At 44.0% G+C, this 22504-nt stretch overlaps 1 protein-coding gene across 6 annotated transcripts in view; it reads left to right on the plus strand.

Annotated features, from left to right (window-relative positions):
- The window catches only part of DOCK5 (dedicator of cytokinesis 5), a 161922-nt gene that overhangs the window by 14190 nt on the left and 125228 nt on the right, over positions 1–22504 (plus strand). For 5 of the 6 annotated variants that reach the window (XR_003003579.1, XM_024747671.1, XM_024747672.1 and 2 more), the window contains exons 3-5: positions 15544–15584; positions 20643–20698; positions 22363–22459. The exons of the other annotated variant lie outside the window; for it this stretch is intronic. Coding sequence is in view for 4 of the 5 variants with exons in the window: in XM_024747671.1 (XP_024603439.1) it covers positions 15544–15584; positions 20643–20698; positions 22363–22459 (194 nt within the window). In the remaining variant the exon portion in view is untranslated. The remainder of the gene's footprint in view (positions 1–15543; positions 15585–20642; positions 20699–22362; positions 22460–22504) is intronic. 6 annotated transcript variants of the gene reach the window in all.

Genomic DNA, 22504 nt, shown 5'->3' on the forward strand with positions numbered 1-22504 from the left:
CGTGTCGCCTGCATTGGCAGGCGGACTCTCTACCACTGCGCCACCAGGGAAGCCCTCATTTACTTTTGTTACCCCATTAGTCAAGATAATTGAAACTTTATTGTAATTCAGAATCCATAAACTCACCGTGTTCTAGTTAGAAAAACAACTGCCTTTCTCAAACGTAAATGGCAGTGAGCCCAACAGCTTGGATTTTACGACAAGCATTGCGTGCAAACATTTTGGCTCGAGCCTTGAACGCAAGGTGGGCCTTGTGGCATTTTGGTGAGTGTGCCGGTCACTTCCCACATCTGTTTGACCTTTACCTTAAGGACAGCTGGTCAGCTACTACTCCTGGGGACACATGTTCCCGAGATGTGTTTTTCCATAGATGTGTGTGGCAGTAGGAGGGTGTTTACAAAAAAAAAAAAACTAATTAAAAAGTAGAGCTGGTGAAAAGTCTCATCTCAGGTTTAATCTTTTAAAATTTTTATTAGAGTATAGTCGATTTACAATGTTGTGTTAGTTTCAGATATACAGCAAAGTGAATCCGTTATACGTATATCCACTCTTTTTTAGATTCTTTTCCCATGTAGGTCATTACAGAGTATTGAGGAGAGTTCCCTGTGCTATACAGTAGGTCCTTATTAGTTATCTATTTTTTATATAGTAGTGTGTATATGTCAGTCCCAATCTCCCAATTTATCCCTCTCCCCACCTCAGGTTTAATCTTATCCAAAAGAGAATGCCTTGTTCTGTTTTTCCTTTTGAGATACATTCGAATGTTCTTCTAAAATTCCATCTTGAAAGTTTGTGTTATTTGCGTATAGGCAAGTGTAGAATCCTCTAGGATCAGGTTCGGAACCGTTTTCTGAGTGGAGCCTTCATTCGGTTACTTTGTCGTGAACTGGTACTTGGCGTTGGCCCATTTGGGCCGCGGCCCACGTGCTGAAGGAGGCAAGTTCAGCCTGAAGGCAGAGATGTACTGGGGATGCTGTAGAGGAAGGTTCTCGTGAGGAAGCCTCTGGTTTTGGTCTCCAAGGGATCTTGGTGGGATCAAGGGGTCCAGAGGCGGCAAAGTGATGAGCAGGCTCCTTGCGTCCCAGGCACGTACACGCCCCCTCAGGCTGTCTTCTCACCTCTGAATGCTGGGCATTCACATTACTTGGTATGTAACTTTTTTTTTTTTAATAGACCTTTATTGGAGTATAATTGCTTCCCAATACTGTGTTGGTTTCTGTTGCACAGCAAAGTGAATCAGCCATATGCACACACACTGGCATGTAACTTTTATCAAAAGTGCCTTAGGTGTCTCATCCCTGTTGCAACATAGAGCCCATCAAACCATCCTGGGACTGGGTAAGACTCTGAAGGGTTCTTGGAAAGAAAAAGGCCTAGAGCAAAGTTCAAAATTGATTGAGGGCAGATTGGAATTAGATATTTCTCCTCTTGCCTGTATCTGGAGAGAGAAGGATACATAGATGCCTCTGCTCTGCTCATGGTAATGTCAGTAATTTATGATCTTTCAAAGCATATAAGGAGGCCTAGGCGTCATAAATATTCACCCTCTGCTAGAGCGCCCCCATTTTATTCAACCCACGGAGGCAAATCATTCAGTAGAAAGTGTTGTAGGAGCAGAAAACACACTACCTGTCGAACTTATGTGCTACAAAGGAGTCTTACAAAAGCTCGAGAACATCAGTGCTTTTCCTGGCCTCACCTCCATGTGTAATTCAGGCTACACCTAGGGGAGGACAAGGCAAGACAGGAAAGATTCTCGTTAAAGACTGTTCATCTAGGGCTTCCCTGGTAGCTCAGTGGTTGAGAGTCCGCCTGCCGATGCAGGGGACACGGGTTCGTGCGCCAGTCCGGGAAGATCCCTCATGCCGCGGAGCGGCTGGGCCCGTGAGCCATGGCCGCTGAGCCTGTGCGTTCGGAGCCTGTGCTCCGCAACGGGAGAGGCCACAACAGTGAGAGGTCCGCGTACCGCAAAAAAAAGATTTTTCATCTAACCCTTATATTCTGTATAGGCATCCTCAATGATTGTCTTTTGAACAAGAGTATTAAATGTGTGTGCATTTCACTTTGACAAATGAAATAGATTTAAAAAAACATTTTTTTAATTTTGCGATACGCAGACCTCTCACTGTTGCGGCCTCTCGAGTTGCGGAGCACAGGCTCCGGACGTGCAGGCTCAGCGGCCATGGCTCACGGGCCCAGCCGCTCCGTGGCATGTGGGATCTTCCCGGACCGGGGCACGAACCCGTATCCCCTGCATCGGCAGGCAGACTCTCAACCACTGCACCACCAGGGAAGCCCATGAAACAGATTTTAAATAGCTGTACCTAGCAATTTAGCCTGTCTTTTAAATGACAGGAACAATGTACACTAAATTCCTAACCTTGAATGCTTGTTTAGTTTTCACCATGCAGGAATAGGAATCTGTTGTTATAGTTGGAAACGAAGGATGTGGGTCAGGGGGACTTTTTCTTCTTTAATATGTGTTACTGGCAGATTCGTTGCCCACTGAGTGTTTAACCAGGCTTTAGAGTCACCTATTCTGGTGACCTTTGAGTTCTCCTTAGGCTGTATCCAGTCTCTGCTCAGGTCCTGGGGTGTTCGGCACCGTGTTTCTTGGTTGTTGTAGCCACTGTCATATGGTTTTTCTATCGCCCAAGTTGTTTCTTCTACTTTTTCTTGTTCTCGTTCCCTTAAAGTCATGTTTTCTACCCTTTTCTTGGGGCAGGGAACTCATTTTGTTGGAAAATAAAAGTATGTCTTCTTATCAGCCCCGAGGGCTCTGGGGAGAAGCTACCTCCAGCACGGTTCCACCTTCTGCTATGTTTGTTATCGGTAATTTGATAATAATTTAGAGAGGTTCTGCTCCTTCCGGAGAGCGTAGATACACGCCTCAGAAAACAAATGAATGAGAACTCCACATAGAGTCTCCTACTGTCATCAGCATAGGAAGCAGATGACGGCCCTAAGAGTAGGAGCTGGTCCCTGGATTATGTCCTGGGGTCCTCACCATTCCAACTTTGGCGTTTTCCATACCTCTACGTGCCAGGCATTGAGTGAAGGGCTTTCATGTACTGCATCTCAGTGCCTACAATCCTGGGAGATCAGAGTTACTGATGCTTGTTTAATAAATGTGAATATCAAGGTTAGGAAACTTGAAGACATTCACACAGCTATGAAATGGCAGAGCTGTGATTCCCACCCAGGGTCCCATGGAATCCAAGGAGAGTGTGCTTTCCACGTCCCAAGGCCTTTGAGGAAATAACACTTCTATTTTGGACATAATGGACAGTCGTCCACAGTGGATTAGGTTCTTTTGCGTTTGGAATGGCTATCAGACGAGTCTCCTGTCACCCCAGATGTATCAGGGTGAGCCCCTTCTGGACTTCGCTCCATGGCTCTTACGTGCATACTAGTCACTCTGGCCAGCGGTCTCCTCCCTGCTCTCCGAGCTCACTGCGTGCTTGGAACTGCTTCACCCCCAGCGCTGGGTGCCTCATTTGCCCTCCACACACACCTCCTCCCCGGCCAGTTTTCAACAGCTGGCTTCCTCCGAGCAGGTAGCCATGTCTGTGTTTGGGGAGCAGAGCAGAATCTTCCCCACCACCCCCCCCAGAGAGATTGGTCCCCCTCCTGCAATCCACACGCTCCAGGGAAGCGTGACGGAGGCGGTGGGCAACCGTTACGGACAGTCTGTCCAAGCCTCTTAGGTCTGGCTGGTGGGTCTGGGATGAGATAAGCAGAGAGGTCTCTGGAAGTGTCTCTGACCCCCCCAGCCCATGGCAGTCTCTCCCTCCCTGCGTGTCTGTGGTTGTATAGCTCGGGTCCGCAGCTGTGCCCTCCCATCTGAGTTAGTAAATAGGGCACGTGGATCGGACCCAGTGGTCTTTGGCTCTGACGCTCTGGGCAGGTCCCACGTGGTTCATATTCTTCCTCTTGCTTCTAATGTTTTGCCACCAGGACTCTTAATGCTGTCACCACTCTTGGGTTCCACCTCTGCTTCTGTCACTGCTTGTCTTATCGCACCCTTGGCGGTATCTCCTCACCCCTGGCTGTCCGGGTGCACAAAGTGGGGCCCTGCGGTTCACGTTTGGAGTCTGATGCTGTAGTCTCACACTTTCACTTTTAAGAGGCATTCCATTGAGGAATTTGGAGCAGGTTTCTAGGGGACCAGGTGGAAGGGGTCTTAGGTTCAGGGCGGGGTCACACTGGAGGGCTTTCCTCACTTCAGCTGATTCATCCTCTGAGCGAAGGCTCACATATTTCCAGCTCCTCTGCCCGGGGATGAGTTTCCTATCTTACTGGAGCCTCCCTCCCTCCTTCATCTCTCGCCTCTAATCTCAGTGTCCTTCTCAGGCAGCTTAGGTGGTTTCATGGAAAAAGCCTGCGCTGAAATTCCAGAAATCCTGGTTAACTAGACAGGCAAGTTTATATCTATCCCCTCACCTGTGTGTCTCTGTTTTACTAGCAATTAGATTAGAAAGTCTTCCAGATCACGAGTTGGGGTTTATTAGAGGCCCAAACTCCTTGAGTGAGGCCCCGCCACCAGAGCCCAGCATAGTTCCTTATAAAAGCGAGGCTCCTTCATGTATCTTTTTTTTTTAAAATAAATTTATCTATCTATCTAGTTATTTATTTATTTTTGGCTACTTTGGGGCTTCGTTGCTGCATGCGGGCTTCTCTTGTTGCGGAGCATGGGCTCTAGGCGTGCGGGGTTCAGTAGTTGTGGCACGTGGGCTCAGTAGTTGTGGTGCACGGGTTCTAGAGCGCAGGCTCAGTAGTTGTGGCACACGGGCTTAGTTGCTCCGCGGCACGTGGGATCTTCCCAGCCCGGGGCTCGAATCCGTGTCCCCTGCATTGGTAGGCGGACTCTTGACCACTGCGCCACCAGGGAAGTCCCCTTCAGTGTATCTTGCTTGATGAAATGATTCCTCAGCCACAAACCTGTACCCCTTTCTCATCCATCTTGCAAATATTGGTGTGATGATAACAAAACCAATAGAAGAATAAGGTACAGCAAATTCATTGCTACTACTGAGAAAGCTACATGGTGCATCCATTCATTTTGGCTTGCTTGAAGTGGTTGTATAAGTTAGAGAAACGGACCACAGAAGAGGGGAATTAGAGACGAGAGCCAGAAGGACGAACGGCTGCCAGGATTACTTTGCTTTAGAAAAGAAAGAAAAAGCCATATCTAGAAAATTGAAAGGGAATGGGCAAACCAGAGTCCGTAGGTTGATGAGACTGGAGGAAATTCTTTCTTCCCTCTCACTTAGCTTCAGGGGCGTCTGTGAGGTCACAGAGAGATTTCCCAGTTTTGTGGGGGACGTTTGGGTATGTCACCCCTCCGTTCTGTCGGCTGTGACTTTGATCCACTCCTCCCACTGGTCCACTGTCTGGACCAGGTGTCTCCGTTTGTCTGAGGAGGTGTGTGCTGGTTCAAAGGAGAAGTCTTACCATCACCATCCATGGTAGGCAACCAGAGCAAACCTCCGCCTGTTAGCTATGGAGTTAGATTTTATGAGGTGAGGAAATGGGGGAGGAAAAAGGAATGTTTTGGTGGAAGGATGTTTGAGACATCAAAGCCTTAATTACTTGAAATTAATAGTTGAAGAAACGGAGTCCCGCAGAGCTAGTGAGCGCAGAAGCAGGATGGAGACCCAGGCCTTTTGATTTCAAGGAGTCTTCCTTATAAGGAGCACTGCCTCTTCTTTTCTGGCCTCCTGGGCAGGTGCTCGGGCCCTGGGCATAGGATTCCCGGGAGAGAGGTGAATGAAGGGTGTCTCAGACCTTGCAGTCAGATCTCACTCCAGAGGAGCAGATTTTAGTGGACCTTCCATCAGTCTATTCCATCCATGGCCACTAGCTCTAGGAGTTCTCTCTCTCATTAATATATTCATCAGAAGTTTATTGAGTGTCTGCTGTGTGCCAGGTACCGCAAAGACAGGTCTCTTCCTTGTTCATTCAAGAAATAAAAGATGGAAGCCACATCTCTTTATGCTGACTTGCCGTGCTTGTGCATGTGGGGTTTATATTGAGAGGATTCTGTGGCCAAGCTTCCTTCCTCTGAGAGGCAGTGCCTTGAGCAAGTATCCCATTTGCCCCATCCCCCCAGCAGGGGAGCTGGGGAGGCAGCGAACTATGAACTGGGCAGTAGGAGACCTGTGCTCTGACCCCCAGCTTAGCTAGTAAGTCACCGCTTGACTTTGGACAACCTGTTCAGTTCCTTGCCTGTGTTTCCTTTTTTCTGAGGTGAGGGTGTTAAGTTTCCGTGAACTCTGAGTTCTTTGGAGCTCAGACTTCCAGCAGTTACTGGATGTGCCTGTCTCAAAGGCACAAAATTGATCAGATCATTAACCCAGATGACTGATTTGTCTCACAAAAAATTACAAAAGAATAGAATCGTCTTTTACTGTCTTTGCATCCCTCCACTTTCTGCCTTTGAACTTAGTTTCAAAAGCCTCACTGAGATGGTGCTTGCATTCAGAAAGTGGACATCCTGAACCCCCAGGGCTCTGTGCTGCCTTCAGATAAAGAGGCAGCAACCAAGCCGGCTGTCCCGGGAGGGGTTTGCACCCAGTGTGGCTACTTCTCAGCTTCCCTAGAGGGAGGGACCTCAGCCATCTCTCCGGGGGACACTTACTGGGGATGGGAGGGCAGGCTGTGGCCATGGAAACCTGACAGGCTTACCTGGCCCACGAGGGATGTAACTTTGACCTTGACCTAATTAACTGTGCTTCACCCAGGGAACTACCAGGCCAGTGACACTTAAAAACAACAACAGGATTTAGCCCCTGCTTCTCCTCTGTGGACCCTCCCCTGACGCACACACAGTGAGGGTACATAGAAACAACGGCTCCCTATCTGTTTCTTGCCTTTAATTCCCGGGAGGTCAAAAATTATTTATTTATGATCACACAGCAGTGTGAATGTGTTTAATGCCAATGAACTGTATCCTTAAAAATGGTGAAAATGTTAAATTTTATGTATAATTTACCACAATAAAAAAAATAATTTATTGATGGAGGGGGCGGAGAGGAAACAGATTTATCCTGGGACTGCAAAATGAGGAGAGATTTTGCAAAATGCTCCATGCCTTACACATCTAAATGGTGCTTTTATGGTTCAGAAAGATCTTCAGAGTCCCGGTCAGTAATTGCCTTCAGCATATTCATACCCCTCCCTTTGTGTGCCAGTCTCCAAGCATTACCATTAAAGGGCCTTTTGTAGCCACATAGCACAGGGAGATCAGCTTGGTGCTTTGTGTTCACCTAGAGGGGTGGGATAGAGGGGGGGTGGGAGGGAGGACGTAAGAGGGAGGTCGTACAGGGATGTATGTGTATGTATAGCTGATTCACTTTGTTATACAGCAGAAACTAACACACCATTGGAAAGCAATTATACTCCAATAAAGATGTTAAAAAAAAAAAGGGGCCTTTTGTATTTCATTATTTGTTTACGATCTGTTTCCTTCCTGCTTGAAGACAGTGTCTGGCAGCTGGGGTTGAATAAGTGTTTTTATGTATAATAAATGAGTGACCACATTAGCTATGTGAGTCTTCAGCTCCAGTTGCTTGTCCGCAGAGAGGATTTTCTAGCCACACACACTGAAGTAACCCCACTTCCACTTGTCACTCTTCTTTTTTTTTTTACTCGAAGTATAGGTGATTTACAGTGCTGTTAGTTTCAGGTGTACAGCAAAGTGATTCATTTAAACATACATATACTTACGTATGTATTTATTCTTTCTTCAGATTCCTTTCCCTTATAGGTTATTATAAAATATTGAGTAGAGTTCCCTGGGATATATAATAGGCCCTTGTTGGTTATCTATTTTATATATAGTAGTATGTAATGTTAATCCCAAACTCCTAATTTATCCCTCCCTCCAACCTTTCGCCTCTGGTGACCATAAGTTTGTTTTCTAAGTCTGTGAGTCTGTTTCTGTTTTTGTAAATAAGTTCATTTGCATCATTGTTTTAGATTCTGCATGCATATGGTATTTGTCTTTCTCTGTCTAACTTACCTCACTTAGTACGATAATATCTAGGTCCATCCGTGTTGCTGCAAATGGCATTATTTCGTTCTTTTTTATGGCTGAGCAATATTCCATTGTATATAAATACGACATCTTCTTTATCCATTCTTCTGTCAATGGACATTTAGGCACATCTTGGCTATTGTAAATAGTGCTGCAGTGAACACTGGGGTGCATTGTCACTCCTTCCTTCGTAACTTTTAGCCCGTTATGAAATGACTTTATTCATAGCTTTGTGTGTTCACATGTATATGTTTTTCTCTTCCTGTTTATAAAACAAGACCAGGAAGGATGGAGATGTTGTAGGTCTTGCTCTTCTAAGCATCTGTTTGTTGAATGAATAAATGAATCTCCAATGTGTGTTGAACTTTTGGAAATAGCAGGACCCGTTCAGAATCAGTTTTGGCGCACAAAGTGAGTAAGATTAATGCTGTCATTGGAGAGGCACGGAACAAAGTAAAAGCAGTGGAGAAACTGGAGTAAAAGCTCTGATTTTTCACATGTGACTCAAACTGGTTTCCAGGTGGTTTCCAACAAAAATGTTCAGTAGTATTTGAGCAGTGCCTTTATGGTTGAATTCTGTGTCACTTTGAGTTGGATACTTTGTCATGTTCATTTGCTAGTGTACATTTGTCATGGTTTTTAGAAATGGCAGTAAAATGTATATACAGTGAAATGCACTCATCTTAGGTATACAATTCAAGGAGTTTTAACAAATGAATGTACCACATGTGCCTAATACCCCAGTCAAGGTATAGAATGTTTCCTGTGCTCCAGAAAGTTCCCTGTCGCCTTCTTCCATATAATTCCCACTCCCAAAAAACAACTACTGTTCTAATTTAGATCACCACGGATTGATTAGTTTGCCTCCTCTTCAACTTTATATAAATGGGAATTATGCGTGTCTGTTGTATTTGGTTTCTTTTATTCAACATGTTTTTTAGGTTCACCCATGATGTTGCTTATAACTGTAGTTCATTCCATTTTATCGCCAACTAATATTCCGTTATATGAATATCCACAGTTTGTCGATACTCTGTTGATGTACATTTTGATGGGCTCCAGTTTTGGGCTATTCAGAATGCTTTGATGAGTATTCTCCTAAAGTATTCATACAGGTTTGCTTTGATCTTTAGGAAATACTTAGGAGTGTGGGGGTATTTCTGGGTCATAGGTCATGTGTATCTTTAATCTAAAAAGAAACTTCCAGTAACGTAAGAGAGTTCCAATTAGCCATATCCAGTCAGTCTTTTTTAAATTTAGCTCTTCCGGTGGGTGTATAGTGGTATCTCATGTCTTTTTTTTTTTTTTTTTTTGGTACGCGGGCCTCTCACTCTTGTGGCCTCACCCGTTGCGGAGCACAGGCTCCGGATGCGCAGGCTCAGAGGCCATGGCTCACGGGCCCAGCCGCTCCGCGGCATGTGGGATCTTCCCGGACCGGGGCACGAACCCGTGTCCCCTGCATCGGCAGGCGGACTCGCAACCACTGCGCCACCAGGGAAGCCCTCATGTCTTTTTTTTTAAAGTATCATTTGCATTAAGTAAAATTCACCCATTGAGTGTAGTTCAGCAGGTTTTTTGACAAATGCATGCAGTCATGAAACACCACCCCAATCCAGAGATAGGACAATTCTGTCGGCCCCCCCAGAATTCTCCCGTGTCCCTTTGTAGTCAAATCCACGCCACCCTCAACCTTGATCTATTTTCTTTCCCTATTTTGTGCCTTTGCCTAGTGCTGGCTTACCAAGAAGTGTATGCAGTGGGTTTTTTTTTTAATGCAGTGTATTTAAAAAAAATTTTGTCATTGTCATAAATGATATAGTTTTAAAAGTGAAGTCATTTCTACAAAGTTTATAATGAAAAACAACAGTCCTTTGCCAATTCCTCTTGGTTTCTGATTCCATTTTCAGCTCCTTCAGCCAATTTTGTGATATATGCCTTTTTCATTTCTAAATAACTATGCTTCTATTACTTGCTATTTCCATTTTTATTTTTATTTATTCACTACTCTTTATGGAAGGTAAGGATTTTGTTCTCTTATACTCCTCACCAAGCACACATATACCTATTTGTCCCTAATGGAGCTCTCCCAATATAGATATATCATAATTTTTTGTTTGTTTGTTTGTTTATTTATTTTTAAATTTTTTTGCGGTACGCGGGCCTCTCACTGTTGTGGCCTCTCCCGTTGCGGAGTGCAGGCTCAGCGGCCATGACTCACGAGCCCAGCTGCTCCGCGGGGTGTGAGATCCTCCCGGACCGGGGCACGAACCTGTGTCCCCTGCATCGGCAGGCGGACTCCCAACCCCTGCGCCACCAGGGAAGCCCTGTTGTTTTAAAGATAGTTATTATTTAGATTATTGTGCCCGTGGGGTATAAGCAAGCAGAACCTATCCACGTACCTTGATAACATTTCCTTTCTTGAATACTAGGTTTTTCTAGAGGTGTTTTTTCTTGGTTCTGTGTAGACCTACCTCGATTTCATAGCCAGACTTTCTGACAGAATCATTTTCCTCCCTCTCATATGTTCAGACAAATGAGATAATTTCACAGTTCCATTTTTTCCCCTGGATTTGTTCTTCATGGAATCCTCTGTCCTCTGGCTTCAATTTGGTCTGGATGCTCTCTGGGCCAGTTCCAGGGCTTCTTTCTGAGATCTCCATCAGCTGCATCAGGGTCAGAAAAATAGAAACTCAACAGGTATGTCAGCAGAGCTAGGGCTAATATGCATGTGTGTATAAATATAGATGAACACCTCTATGAATTTTGACCTCTCTACGCGTTTTAAAAGTCATGAGTGCATGGGGAGACCTTCAATTCCAACTCAGCCTCACAGGGTTCATTCTAGTATTTTCGCTTTCTGTACTCGTAACCCCCTTCTGTGACGGCAGCAAGCCTGGCTTCCACTACTTCTAATATGTTTGCGTGTTTGATCAATTCCCCTGCGTGTAGCCCCTCCCTCTCTTCATTACCACCTTCTCCCACGTGGACGTCTTCCTCACCTCTGATAACCCGTGGCAGTCCACCCCCGCCCCAAGTCCCGTGTGGATGGCCTTCTCCTCACCCCACTCAGGCTCTAACGCCCCATGTGAGCCCCACACGCCCACATGGATGCCCACTTTGTTCTGCTTGGGTTCTGACAACCCATGCCAGCCTGGTCCCGTGTGGATCCTCCCAGCCACACCTTTGCAGATGCCTAAATTGCCCCATCCCACCTAATAGCTCAGGGCTCCCTTGTTCAGGATGGGAAGCAGAAGACCAAATAGGTCTCCTGACTCTGTCTCCTATTCCCTAGTGTTTTTCTTTTTTCAGTCTTCTCCTACCAAAGAAGAATACCGTCCACTCATTTGCTTACACCCAAGACCTAAGTGCCCTTGAGTATTTGCCTTTCCTCCCCCAGTTAATGGCTAGTCCCAGCTAAACCATGAGCAACTCTTATCGATTCAAAATAGGTCCTCCGTCTTTTTATCTCTCCCCATTTTCGTTGTACCTGCCAGTCTCCTCACTGGTGTCCTTTCTCCACTGTGTCTCACCTCGACAATCCATTCGTATAGAGCAGCCAGCATGATCTTTTAAAAGTGTGAGGCATGATGTCATTTAGAACCTTCCAGGGGATTCCCCTTGTGCTTAGGATAAAACCCCAGTTCCTCCATGGTCCATGATACCTATGTGTGTGGTGCATGGTAGCATCACCAGGGGGACTTTTTAGAAGCATGGGCCCCCCCTGAGTCCAGTTAAATCAAGAGTATTGGGGATGTGGCCCAGGCATCGGTATTTTGAATCTAATAGGCAGTCAGGACCCAGGATCATGCCTCCCTCTGACCACCTTCTTGTTGCTGTCTCCTCTTTTGTGAGTGGTTCCACTTAGCTTCTCACAGTGGCCTTTCCTTGGTCACCTTATGTGACATCATGCCCCATGTTTACTAATCATTTTCTGCCATGTGCTCTCCTTGAGTGCTTCTTCCTAGCACTGTCATTCTCTGAGATCATCATATATCTATATATATATGTATTTATTTTACATTAGAGTGTAATCTTCTTGGTAACTCTTGCTCTCCACTGCATCATGGTATTTAAACTAGTGCTTGATAAATATTTGTTGAATGGTTGCATGTAGAGGGGGCAGAGAGCCGAGTAAGGGACCTGTCCTATGGGAGCCAGGAAGTGGGCAGTGGCCAGAGATGCGTCTGGACAGGTGAGGTGAAATGGAGCAGGTGATGGAGTCTTGGCTGATGGAGATGATCTGAGAAACCAGATAAAGTAAGCGACTTTGACACTAGAATTAGGGACTCTCTGATATTTTTAAATTGGAGAGGACAGATTTTTATTCTGGAATGGGACAGTCCCAGGAAAACAGAAATGACTTTTCCTGAACCGAAGAGCAACCCTTAGCGTAGAATCACTTTTGATGTTCCACGTGGTTGCTGGAAGCTTACTTTTTGAGATGGTCATTTCACCTAATTATAAGTGAAACTAGTCCTCTGGACTCACCATCCCCCCACCATTTCCTTCATTTTCTCACTTAAGAAAGCATCTGAGAGTCTGACCGGTTCACACAGCTCATTGATCATAGCCACTTGCTGATATGCATTCAGTAGCGTACCATATTTAGCTGTAATTATCTTGCTTTAAGTGTTGGGATTAATTGGAAAATCATGTTCTTGCTTGTATCACAGCCCTGGTTGGTAATGTGGAAATGAGCAAATCTACTCTTGGACTATTACTAATCCCTTGCATTTAAGCTATTGAGTTTATGGAGTCCTGACAGTCTATGATGAAAACTCCAGAAACAGACAATGTTCTGCTACTACCTAATGCCAAGGAACATGAACGTTCACTTCTGTAAAATTCAGCGTGGTAATTTTGAGCCTTTAGAGAGGGGTTATGCACACACCACAATTCTAGAGAAGACTTAGGAGGTTAAAAAAACAACAACAAAGGTTTCAAAAAAGACAGGTTTCGGAAGTATAATTCTGTGATGGACAGCTGTGCAAAAACGTTATTGACAAAAGTACAGATAAATTCCCCTCTGAAAGTGGACCCAGTCTGTGTTGTAACATCTTGGGTTTATAGGACATAGAGAGATGAAAACTGCTTGGAAGAGACTAAAGTCTTGTTTCTCAGCTTGCCTCCCCCTCCCCAGCCCAGGATGGAGTTGAAGCCATTTATTCACGCAAAAGTCATTTTACTATTTTTTAATAGGTTTATTTTATTTTATTTTTGTCTGTGTTGGGTCTCTGTTGCTGTGCGCAGGCTTTTCTAGTTGCGGTGCGTGGGCTTCTCATTGCTGCGGCTTCTCTTGTTGCGGAGCATGGGCTCTAGGTGCGCGGGCTTCATTAGTTGCGGCTAGTGGGCTCAGTAGTTGTGGCTCGTGAGCTCTTGAATGTAGGCTCAGTACCTGTGGCCTGCGGGCTTAGCTGTTCAGCGGCATGTAGGATCTTCCCGGACCAGGGCTCGAACCCGTGTCCCTTGCATTGGCAGGCGGGTTCTTTACCACTGTGCCACCCGGGCAGGACTGTTCAGCGGCATGTAGGATCTTCCCGGACCAGGGCTCGAACCCGTGTCCCTTGCATTGGCAGGCGGATTCTTAACCACTGTGCCACCAGGGAAGTCCCGCAGAAGTCATTTTCACATGTTAGCAGAACCAAGCAAGTGCGTACAGATGGTTGAAGACTCTTGAGGCCTGGGAGAATTGTTTGGTGTGGCTATAACTGGATCTCGCGTGCATTTTGGCATCTTAAGTTGGGAGCACTGTTTTCCTGTTCAGATATCTTTTTGTCAACCATGGGCCTTGATGCAAACCTATAACCAGTTCACAGCATAATACCCCATTCTAACTGGTAAAAAAATAACAAAATCCTTAACCTGTGTGAATACTGACAGTTTAAAATTTGTGAAAATATTAATAAATCCATGCTCAAAGAAGGTAAATTCAACTCTCTGCTTTAACATATCCAAAACAGATTGCGTGTCCAATGTTGGATGATTTTCTATAGAACAAATTACAGGAGAGTTCTAGAATGCTGTTAACAGCTGCCTGAAATATTTTTTTAATTTATTTTTTTATAGAAGTGTAGTTGATTTACAATGTTGTGTTCGCTTCTGGTCTACAGCAAAGTGATTCAGTTATATATGTTCTTTTTTGTATTCTTTTCCATTATAGTTTATCACAGGATACCGGATATAGTTCCCTGTGCTATACAGTAGGATCTTGTTGTTTATCCATTCTATATATAGTAGTTTGCTAATCCCAAACTCCCAATCCATCACTTCCTCCTCCCCCTCCCCCTCGGCAACCACAGGTCTGTTCTCTATGTCTGTGAGTCTGTTTCTGTTTCGTAGATAGGTTTATTTGTGTCGTATTTTAGATTCCACATATAACTTAGTATGATCATCTTTAGGTCCATCCATGTTAATGCATTATGGCTGAGTAGTATTCCATTGTATATATGTACCACATTTTCTTTATCCATTCATTTGTTGGTGGACATTTAGGTCGTTTCCATGTCTTGGCTGTTGTAAGTGGTGCTGCTATGAACATGGGAGTGTGTGTATATTTTCCAGTTATATAATAGTTTTGTCCAGAAATATGCCTGGAGTTTTCATTACAGCCTGCGTCTGCTCGCTGTGTGTGTATGGCTACTTTACACATCTGGACCACAGACAACAGGGTTTACGTAAGCAACATGACCACACTGACGCCTCACGGGCATGGGGAATGAGGAAAATTATTACAGTGAATTACCTATAGTAGGTGTTCAATAAATATTTTGTATACAGTATCTGTTTATGGACAGATTAGATTAGTATACTCCCTTTACAAGATAGAGGGTGGGAAACACATCTATAGGAATATGTGTATTGATCGGAATTTTTAAAAGGAAGTTAAAGACTTTACTTAAAGCCTCGTTAAGCAAACACATAAAATCTTTTCATTGTAGGGAGTATTGTAGCATGGCCAAGAATTGTTTAAAATGTTGTTTCATTATTTATTTCAGTTTGTTTTTAGGTGTAAATATTTACACATATAAGGTTTGCTACTCCGATTTAAAATTGTTCCAGAATATTGGTTCTTAACCTGGGAACTTGGGGAGGAGGGAAGTGAGAGTAGGAGAGAAAGCGAATATATATAAATTATTTTAAAATATCTATTTTAATAGTATAATCTATCGTAATAGGATAAGGTGACTTTCAGAATGTATATAAATGGATGAAAGTTCATATTCATTTATACAAAAACATTCATTGAACGCTGGGAGGTATTAAAGTGTTGAGAGGTTGGGCTGCCTTCTGTCTTGTTTGTTTTTTTGTTGTTCTATCCTTTCTCCAAAGGAGTAGGGATGAGGCATGGTTCTAAGTGAATTTTCAATCCTTTAGTTATCAAGAGAATAAAGCTCTGAAGTAGATCTAGATTCCATCCCAGTATCCTAAGATGAGGACGTATATTGCTAATGTCTTTATATTGTCCCAGATAACAAAAGATTTTATGTTCTCTTCTACCCTGACAGGTTGGTACAGAGGATATACCCTCCAAAATAAATCTAAAAAGGTATGGCTTATCGTTTTAGTTTGAAATCTGTGTGCTAGTTTTGTGTGGTCATATCCGATTCCATTATCTGCTGTCTGTAGACCTAGTTTGCTTTCTCTTTGACGGCTAGTCTTTAGATTTGAAAGCAAATTCTCTGACCTTGGCCATATTTCCCACCAGCCAACTCAAGGATAAAGGCCGGAGGTGAATCTGACACCCCAGGTAGGGCCTCTGCGGACTTCTTGCTACTGGTTCCCTCAAGCTGAGCCGTAGGGTCACACAGGGACATTGCTCTGTTTTGTGGGGGGACCTGGGCTTCTCCCTTTATCCTTTAGTTCCAGTGCTGAAATCTCAGAACCAGAGGGTCTCCCCATTTCCACTTGACTCTTTCCTTTATTAAAAAATGGTTAAACCAGAATAGTAGTTTTCAAACTGAAATCAGTAGAGTGGGTTATGACCAACATTTTCTTAAAAACAACACTGAAAAATAGAAAGAGAATTGAATGCGACGGTAAGTAGTGTTTCAAGAAACTTTTGTGTTAGGTATATATTTTACAGTATTTTATGTATTTTTCATTATATTTTATGATAGTGGTGCTGGGTTGCTATCTCATCATGGGCAAAGAGTTTGAAAAATACTGACCCTCGTGGGTTCCTTTTGGCAGTGCCAAAACTGCTAATCATCAGGCTACAGAAAATCTGTGAGTTAGGTTAATCCCCCCTCAGTGTATTTTAGGTCAGGTCAGCACTTTTCCTTGTGACACCACACGTTGGGACAGCATAGCCTGTCAGCACTTCCTTTTGAAAAGAACAAAGTGGATGGGGTCGTACTATTTCACAGTTAGTTCACATGCAAAATAGTGAATTGGGAGGGGTGAGAGGAACGTTTCAGAATTTATCAACAGCCAAGTAAAAAACACAAAAACAAAAAAACCCCTCACACATCCACAGGTTTTACTCTTCAGATATGGCACAATACAGAAGTGATGCTCGCACACAGTTTCAAAAGAGCTACGGGCCCAGAAAAACACTTTCCCACAAGGTATAGGGCCATTTAAAACCAGGACTGTCCTGGACTTCCCTGGTGGTCCAGTGGTTAAGGCTCTGTGCTTCCAGTGCAGCAGGCTCGGGTTCGATTTCTGGTCAGGGAACTAAGATCCCATGTGCTGCGTGGTACACCCCAAAATCCCCAAAAAACAGGACTGTCCTACTCAAGCTTTCTGTGTTGTTGACTCTCAGATAACACTCAGTATTTGCACATGTGTGTACACACACAGTTTATTAACTGTGACAGGTTACTAATTACCAAAATAAAGGCGTATTTGCTTTTAATGCAGGTATCAACTCCCACAATTTTGATCCTTTTATCCCTCCCCAAATCCTGATGCTGAATTTTTCTACCCACAGTTAGATGCTTGTGTCCCATGTCTTCATTTTCAGCTTAATTATAATGAAAACAATGATAAATTATTTGATTAAATGAATAATCTCTTGCTGACTTTAGTTGCCCCAAGCTTTCATATAAGGACCTAAGATAGCAGACGTTCTGGCGTGAATGAGAGCGTGATAGGACCAAAGCAGAAGACCTTTTCTTCTGGGATGCTTGTTAACTAGAGAACCTCGTTCACAGCCACCTCTGCTTCTTGGTTTGGGTTTAACCGTATAGTGTTTATTTTACTCATAATTATGGAGGTGGTAGTTATTTTTCAAAGCATGAATAGAGTGAACAATTTTGAAGTTCTACATTTCTTCAGGAGCAGCAATACTTATGTCGCTTAATTACCAATCCTTTAAAAAAAAAAGTTAATTTTAAAACATAAACAAAAATTCACTCTCAGATAAGATCATCTGAACTTTAAGATCCAAGGGAATTTTTTAACTGGTGAATGTGAATTGTGTTGAAACAAGGCCCCAGACCACAGTTTGTCCTTTCAGAGAGTCTACAGTCTGTAAGAATCTTTTCGGAACATCTCTAAGGCATCCTGTGTTACATCAGAACCCATCTGTTGTCGGCTTTGGAAAGTGGGTGGATGGGGTTCGTCACTAAGATCTAAATGACAAGGTCTCGGTGTGTTTTAAAGTTTTTTGAAACCCTTTTAAACGTCCAATCTCACTCTTGGAAAGAATTATTTCAGTAAGAGCTTTTCTTAGTTCTTGATAGCTAAACTTTGTAGTTCAGTGAAATAATAGTACAAACAAGGGCCGTGCATTTCCTTGTTGACTTATAAGTTGAAATATCTTTGTAGTAGGAAAAACAGGGAATTCTAAGTCAGCTGTCATGAATTATGCTCAACTTTGACACCCCTTCATTAGGGAATCCAGCCTAGTTGAAATGCTATTCCTAATGCTATATCCTTGTTTGCCAGGCTTTAGGGGAAGAGCTATTTGAAAAGCCTGTTGTTTTAATGGAAATTTTTGGTGTTATTTACAAGCAGACCTAACCGGTTAGAGTGGTGATAAAACATGCTAGTGGTTTTACAAATGGAAGAAGCCAAGAGCTTTGCAGAAACTGATTATTGATCCTGGCAGGATTATGGCATTATGGATAAGGGCAATATCTGGAAAATCATTAGTTCATTTTTTTTTTCCCCCTCAAGTGGGTAGGTTGCATTGAGATAACACAAGCAAAACTGAGAGATAGGCTGTGAATCAGAAATATATTACCTAGGTTTATTCTGGCTTTCTGTGTGTCAGAATGGTGTAGGAAAGGGCCTACAGCCTCCGATTTACCAGAGCAATTAAATGGCTGTCAGTGGACCTATGTTATCATGGAAAGATGATGCCTGCAAGTAACAGAGTGAAAACACAACAACATAGATACTCTCTTAATGTGAAAATCATGTCTGTATACCCAGTATAAATTATCTGCTTATGATCTGCTTAGACATCACAAAATAAGCCACTTGTATTATGAATGTTTCTATTTTAGATTTCTCCCAGTTATTAGGAGACCAGTCATCAGATTATAGACGTTTGAAACAGTTAATTGGTCCTTTATCTTCCTGATTTGAAAAACCTTCTGCCAGGATATTCCTTGGGACCAGCGGTGTTACATCTTATGTTAGCCTGCAAATATGGCTCCTGATAACTGCTACTTTGAGTGGTTTCGACGCTACACCTTTTTATGATTTCTGGACAACTTTTTTATTGTAGTAAAATATACTCGATAAAAAAATTTGCTACTTTAACTCTTTTAAAATGGCCAGTTCAGGGGTATTAAGTACGTTCACATTGTCGTGCAAACATACCACGATCCAACTCTAGAACTTTTTCATGATCCCAAACTGAAACTCTGTACGCACTAAACGCAAACTTACCCTTCCTCCCTCCTCCAGCCCCTGTTAACTCCCCGTTCTACTTCTGTCCCTATGAATTTGACTACTCTAGGTCCTTCATACAAGTGAGATCAGACAGTAATTGTCCTTTTGTGTCTGGCTCATTTCACTCAGCATCCTGTCCTCAAGGTGAGTGATGGGCATCCAAGCCTGGTTCTCCACAAAGATCGTCGTCAACAAAACATTTACCTCAACCTAGCGGATAGAAAAAACACCCAAGGTTTCTTAGGCATCCTTAGGACAGATCTGGAGCTTCAGAACCCCGTTAATCTGGCCCCAAAGGAATTACACACACATTGAATTTTTGTCTGTATTTAACTCTTTGACTGGTTTTCCAAAATCACTCTGAATCCTGTCCCTATAATGAAAGAGGTCGGTGTTACCTTGTCTCTACGTGTGTTCTGGGTCTTCATGAGTCACAAGATTGGAATAATGCTTTCTCACTCATATGCCCCACACCTGCCCGTTTCTGAACGCGAGGAAGGGCGGGTATGCCTGTGCTTTTTTTTTGGTTCTTCCTGCCTGGCGGGAAAGGATGGCCATTTTGCTTCTGACTCGAGCAGTGGCAGGATCCACCTTGTCATCACGAATGCTGGGAGCAGCATAGTCTCAAATTTTCTTGCTGTTTCCTGTTTTACTGGCAAAGGATTAAAAGAGAGAAAGGAGAGAATTGCTCAGATAAACATAGCACATAAAACTAGACGCAAGACCAACCGGGGTTGAAATGCACTAGTTTTCTGGCTCTGAATGGATTAAGGATCACTGGGTACGCACGCATCCCTGACCCAGCCTCCCAGGGAGTGAGCCATCCCTCTCCCATCCTGTGGTCAGTCTCCCCTGACGTTGGGTGTCCACGTGGTCGCACATCTACAGGCTCAGGGCTATGAGCAGTTGAACCAATGGGGCCTGTTGAACAGCTTCTTCTGCTTCTCCTGGTCTGGCCTGAAAAGTACCATAAAACAGGGACCAGCAGTGCTTTTCTAGATGGCAGCGTCTCTGTTTATTGATGAGCATATCATGCAGTTGAATAACAGAAGCTTTCGGCTTTTAAGAAAACTCACATCCATGGCTTCCTGTTGGTTAGATGCAGTCTTCAGTTTTGCAGTTTTTACCCACCACTTTACAGTGTTTCTCTTAGGTCTTTCTGGGCTTAGTTTCCCCACGGGCAATGTCGCAATACTGACGACGGATTGCCTCTTCGGGACATAGAATGGAGAGCAATTTGAGACTGGAAAGTGCTAAAAATAACCAGATAACAAGTCCTAATTGATTCCATGCATTTTGTTTAAGTGAAAGTGCTGAGGGGAATGACTCTAGAAAATCACTATAATTTTACGGCCAGTAAGTACATAGCCCTCCATCTCACTAATTATTATGAAACCCTTTAAGGGAAGCAAGCATATCATGGCATGTAGGACCTGGAGGGGTTTTAGGATCTCACTGTTAAACACTTTATCATTATGGCAGCTCTGAGCTGACCCGGGCATGTATGTCTGGTCATTTACAGAGCATTTATTTTATGCTCTCTGAACCCAAGGATTAATTTATACCTTTTCAGTGTTTCAGACTTGCTTTCATTTAGGTAGGCATGTGATGTAATTGATGTCCCGCAACCTTGACTGCAAACTGTAGCTGTTGTCCAGGCGTCCTTTCCCCTCCCCCACTCATCCTTGCTGCCGTCTGTGCTCCTTACTTTGGGCTGAGATTTTTACGGCCACATAACCCAAGTTCTTCTCTCCCGTAGGGTATTTTCCCTGAAACGTATATCCATTTGAAAGAGGCCACTGTAGAAGACCGTGGGTAAGTTCTAATGTAGGAAGACTCCTAACAGGTGAGGAAGATGTAAAGTATCCTTATAGATTTTATGCAATCAGAAAATACCATTTTGTGCATTATTGTCTCAGCTCATCAATTCCACTTCTCGGATGAAAGGGAAATGAACAAAAACTGTTTCCTGACATCTTTCCTTCTTCTGTCTTCTGTTTCGATACTTATTCCTTCCACAGAACAGTAAAGACAGGTAATGAACGGAGAGGGCCTTTACTTTCCTCTTGCACTGGCTGCTCACTGATCGCGTGCACGTACATGAATATTTGGTGCTCTTTGGCCCTTAAGACCTGAGAGCCGCCTGTTTGGGAACCTTGGGGGGTGATAGGTGAGCATACAACACCCTGCACTATTCAGCTCTGAACCTTGGACGAGTCAGTGCACCTGGGGCTTTCCCCCTGCAAATCAGAGAAAAAAACCCGTCCCCACGTAGGTCATGAACTTGGTATGAAATTATGAACTAACTAATGTGTGCGAATGCGCTCTGCAGAGAAAATCCACTTAGCTGGTGAGCCAGCGGGCAGGAGAGTTAAGGAGGGAATAAAGAGAGCCTAGAGCAGGAATCCCAGGGCCGTTAGAGAGTGTGGAGTGGGTCACAGAGGCACTGTGGCTAACAGCGGCAGAGAACATTCTCAGCCATAAGTTCTGCACCCTCGTTTTATAGACGAGAGATGGAGACGTACCCAAATTCACACATAATCAGGGCTGAAAAACAGTTGTCTTGCCCTCCTGGAGAATCTTCTTTCTGATTCCTAGGCAGCCTCCAGGGTCACTTACAGCCACTTTGGTGGAAGGGCAGGGTTGGGGGCATATTCCCAACCAACTAGTGTTGCCAGGTAAGATGCAAGATGCCCAGTTAAATTTGAAATTCAGATAACAAGTAATTTTTTGCATGCATGTATCAGATATTTCCTGAGACATACTTACGCTTAAAAATTATTTTAATCTATCTGAAATCCAAACCTAACGGGGTGTCTTGTATTCTTATTTACGCCTGGCAGTCCCACCACTAATCCCCATTTGTTTGCCTGCTTTCGCTCTCTCCTCTTCTCCTTTTGCTAATCATAAAAATACCAGACGGGATTTATGTGCATGAGTGTCAGGTTCGCCTTGTTAAAAGTCTGCTGTAAGTGAGGATTTGGGTATATGTACGTTTTCTGTGCAGTGAGACAGCAGATGAGAAACAAACCTAGTACCACAGCAGGTCCTGTGTGAGGCTCCAAGCCCCAGGACCCTTGTGCCATGAACACTTCTCCACCCACCCACCCTCCTTAATGCAATGGCTGCTTGGCAGAACCAGCGAAATTACTGGATTTGGGCTTCCATCCCTGGCAGTTGCTGTAGCCAGCCTGGTTGGTATTTGAAGCTCCTGTAAGGATCCAGAATGGGGAGATAGAGGCTGGGCTCTATACCCATTCATTTCGAGAATCGGGGTGTGTTAAGCTCTTTCTCTTTTCTCAGCTGCTTGATGTGGTAAAAATTCTCTACCCTAACCTTCCCTAAATGGACAAGGTTTTTTTTCGGTTGAAGCGCAACCAGCCCATTCCCATCTTTGAGTTGTGGGGATCATGACCTCCATCAAGAAAAGCCACGGTGATCCACCCAGAGTGAAGGGAGCATCTCTCTGTTCTCTTTAGGGAGCACGAGACTGTGATTCCCGGGGAGCTCCCACTGGTACAGGAGCTCACCTCGACACTGCGGGAATGGGCCGTCATCTGGCGCAAGCTCTACGTGGTGAGTTTGCCCCTGGTGCATGGAGCCTGTGGCATTATTCCTGGG

This window comes from Neophocaena asiaeorientalis, unplaced genomic scaffold (assembly GCF_003031525.2).
Source record: "Neophocaena asiaeorientalis asiaeorientalis breed wild unplaced genomic scaffold, Neophocaena_asiaeorientalis_V1.1 scaffold429, whole genome shotgun sequence".
In the NCBI taxonomy this organism is placed as follows: Eukaryota; Metazoa; Chordata; class Mammalia; order Artiodactyla; family Phocoenidae; genus Neophocaena; species Neophocaena asiaeorientalis.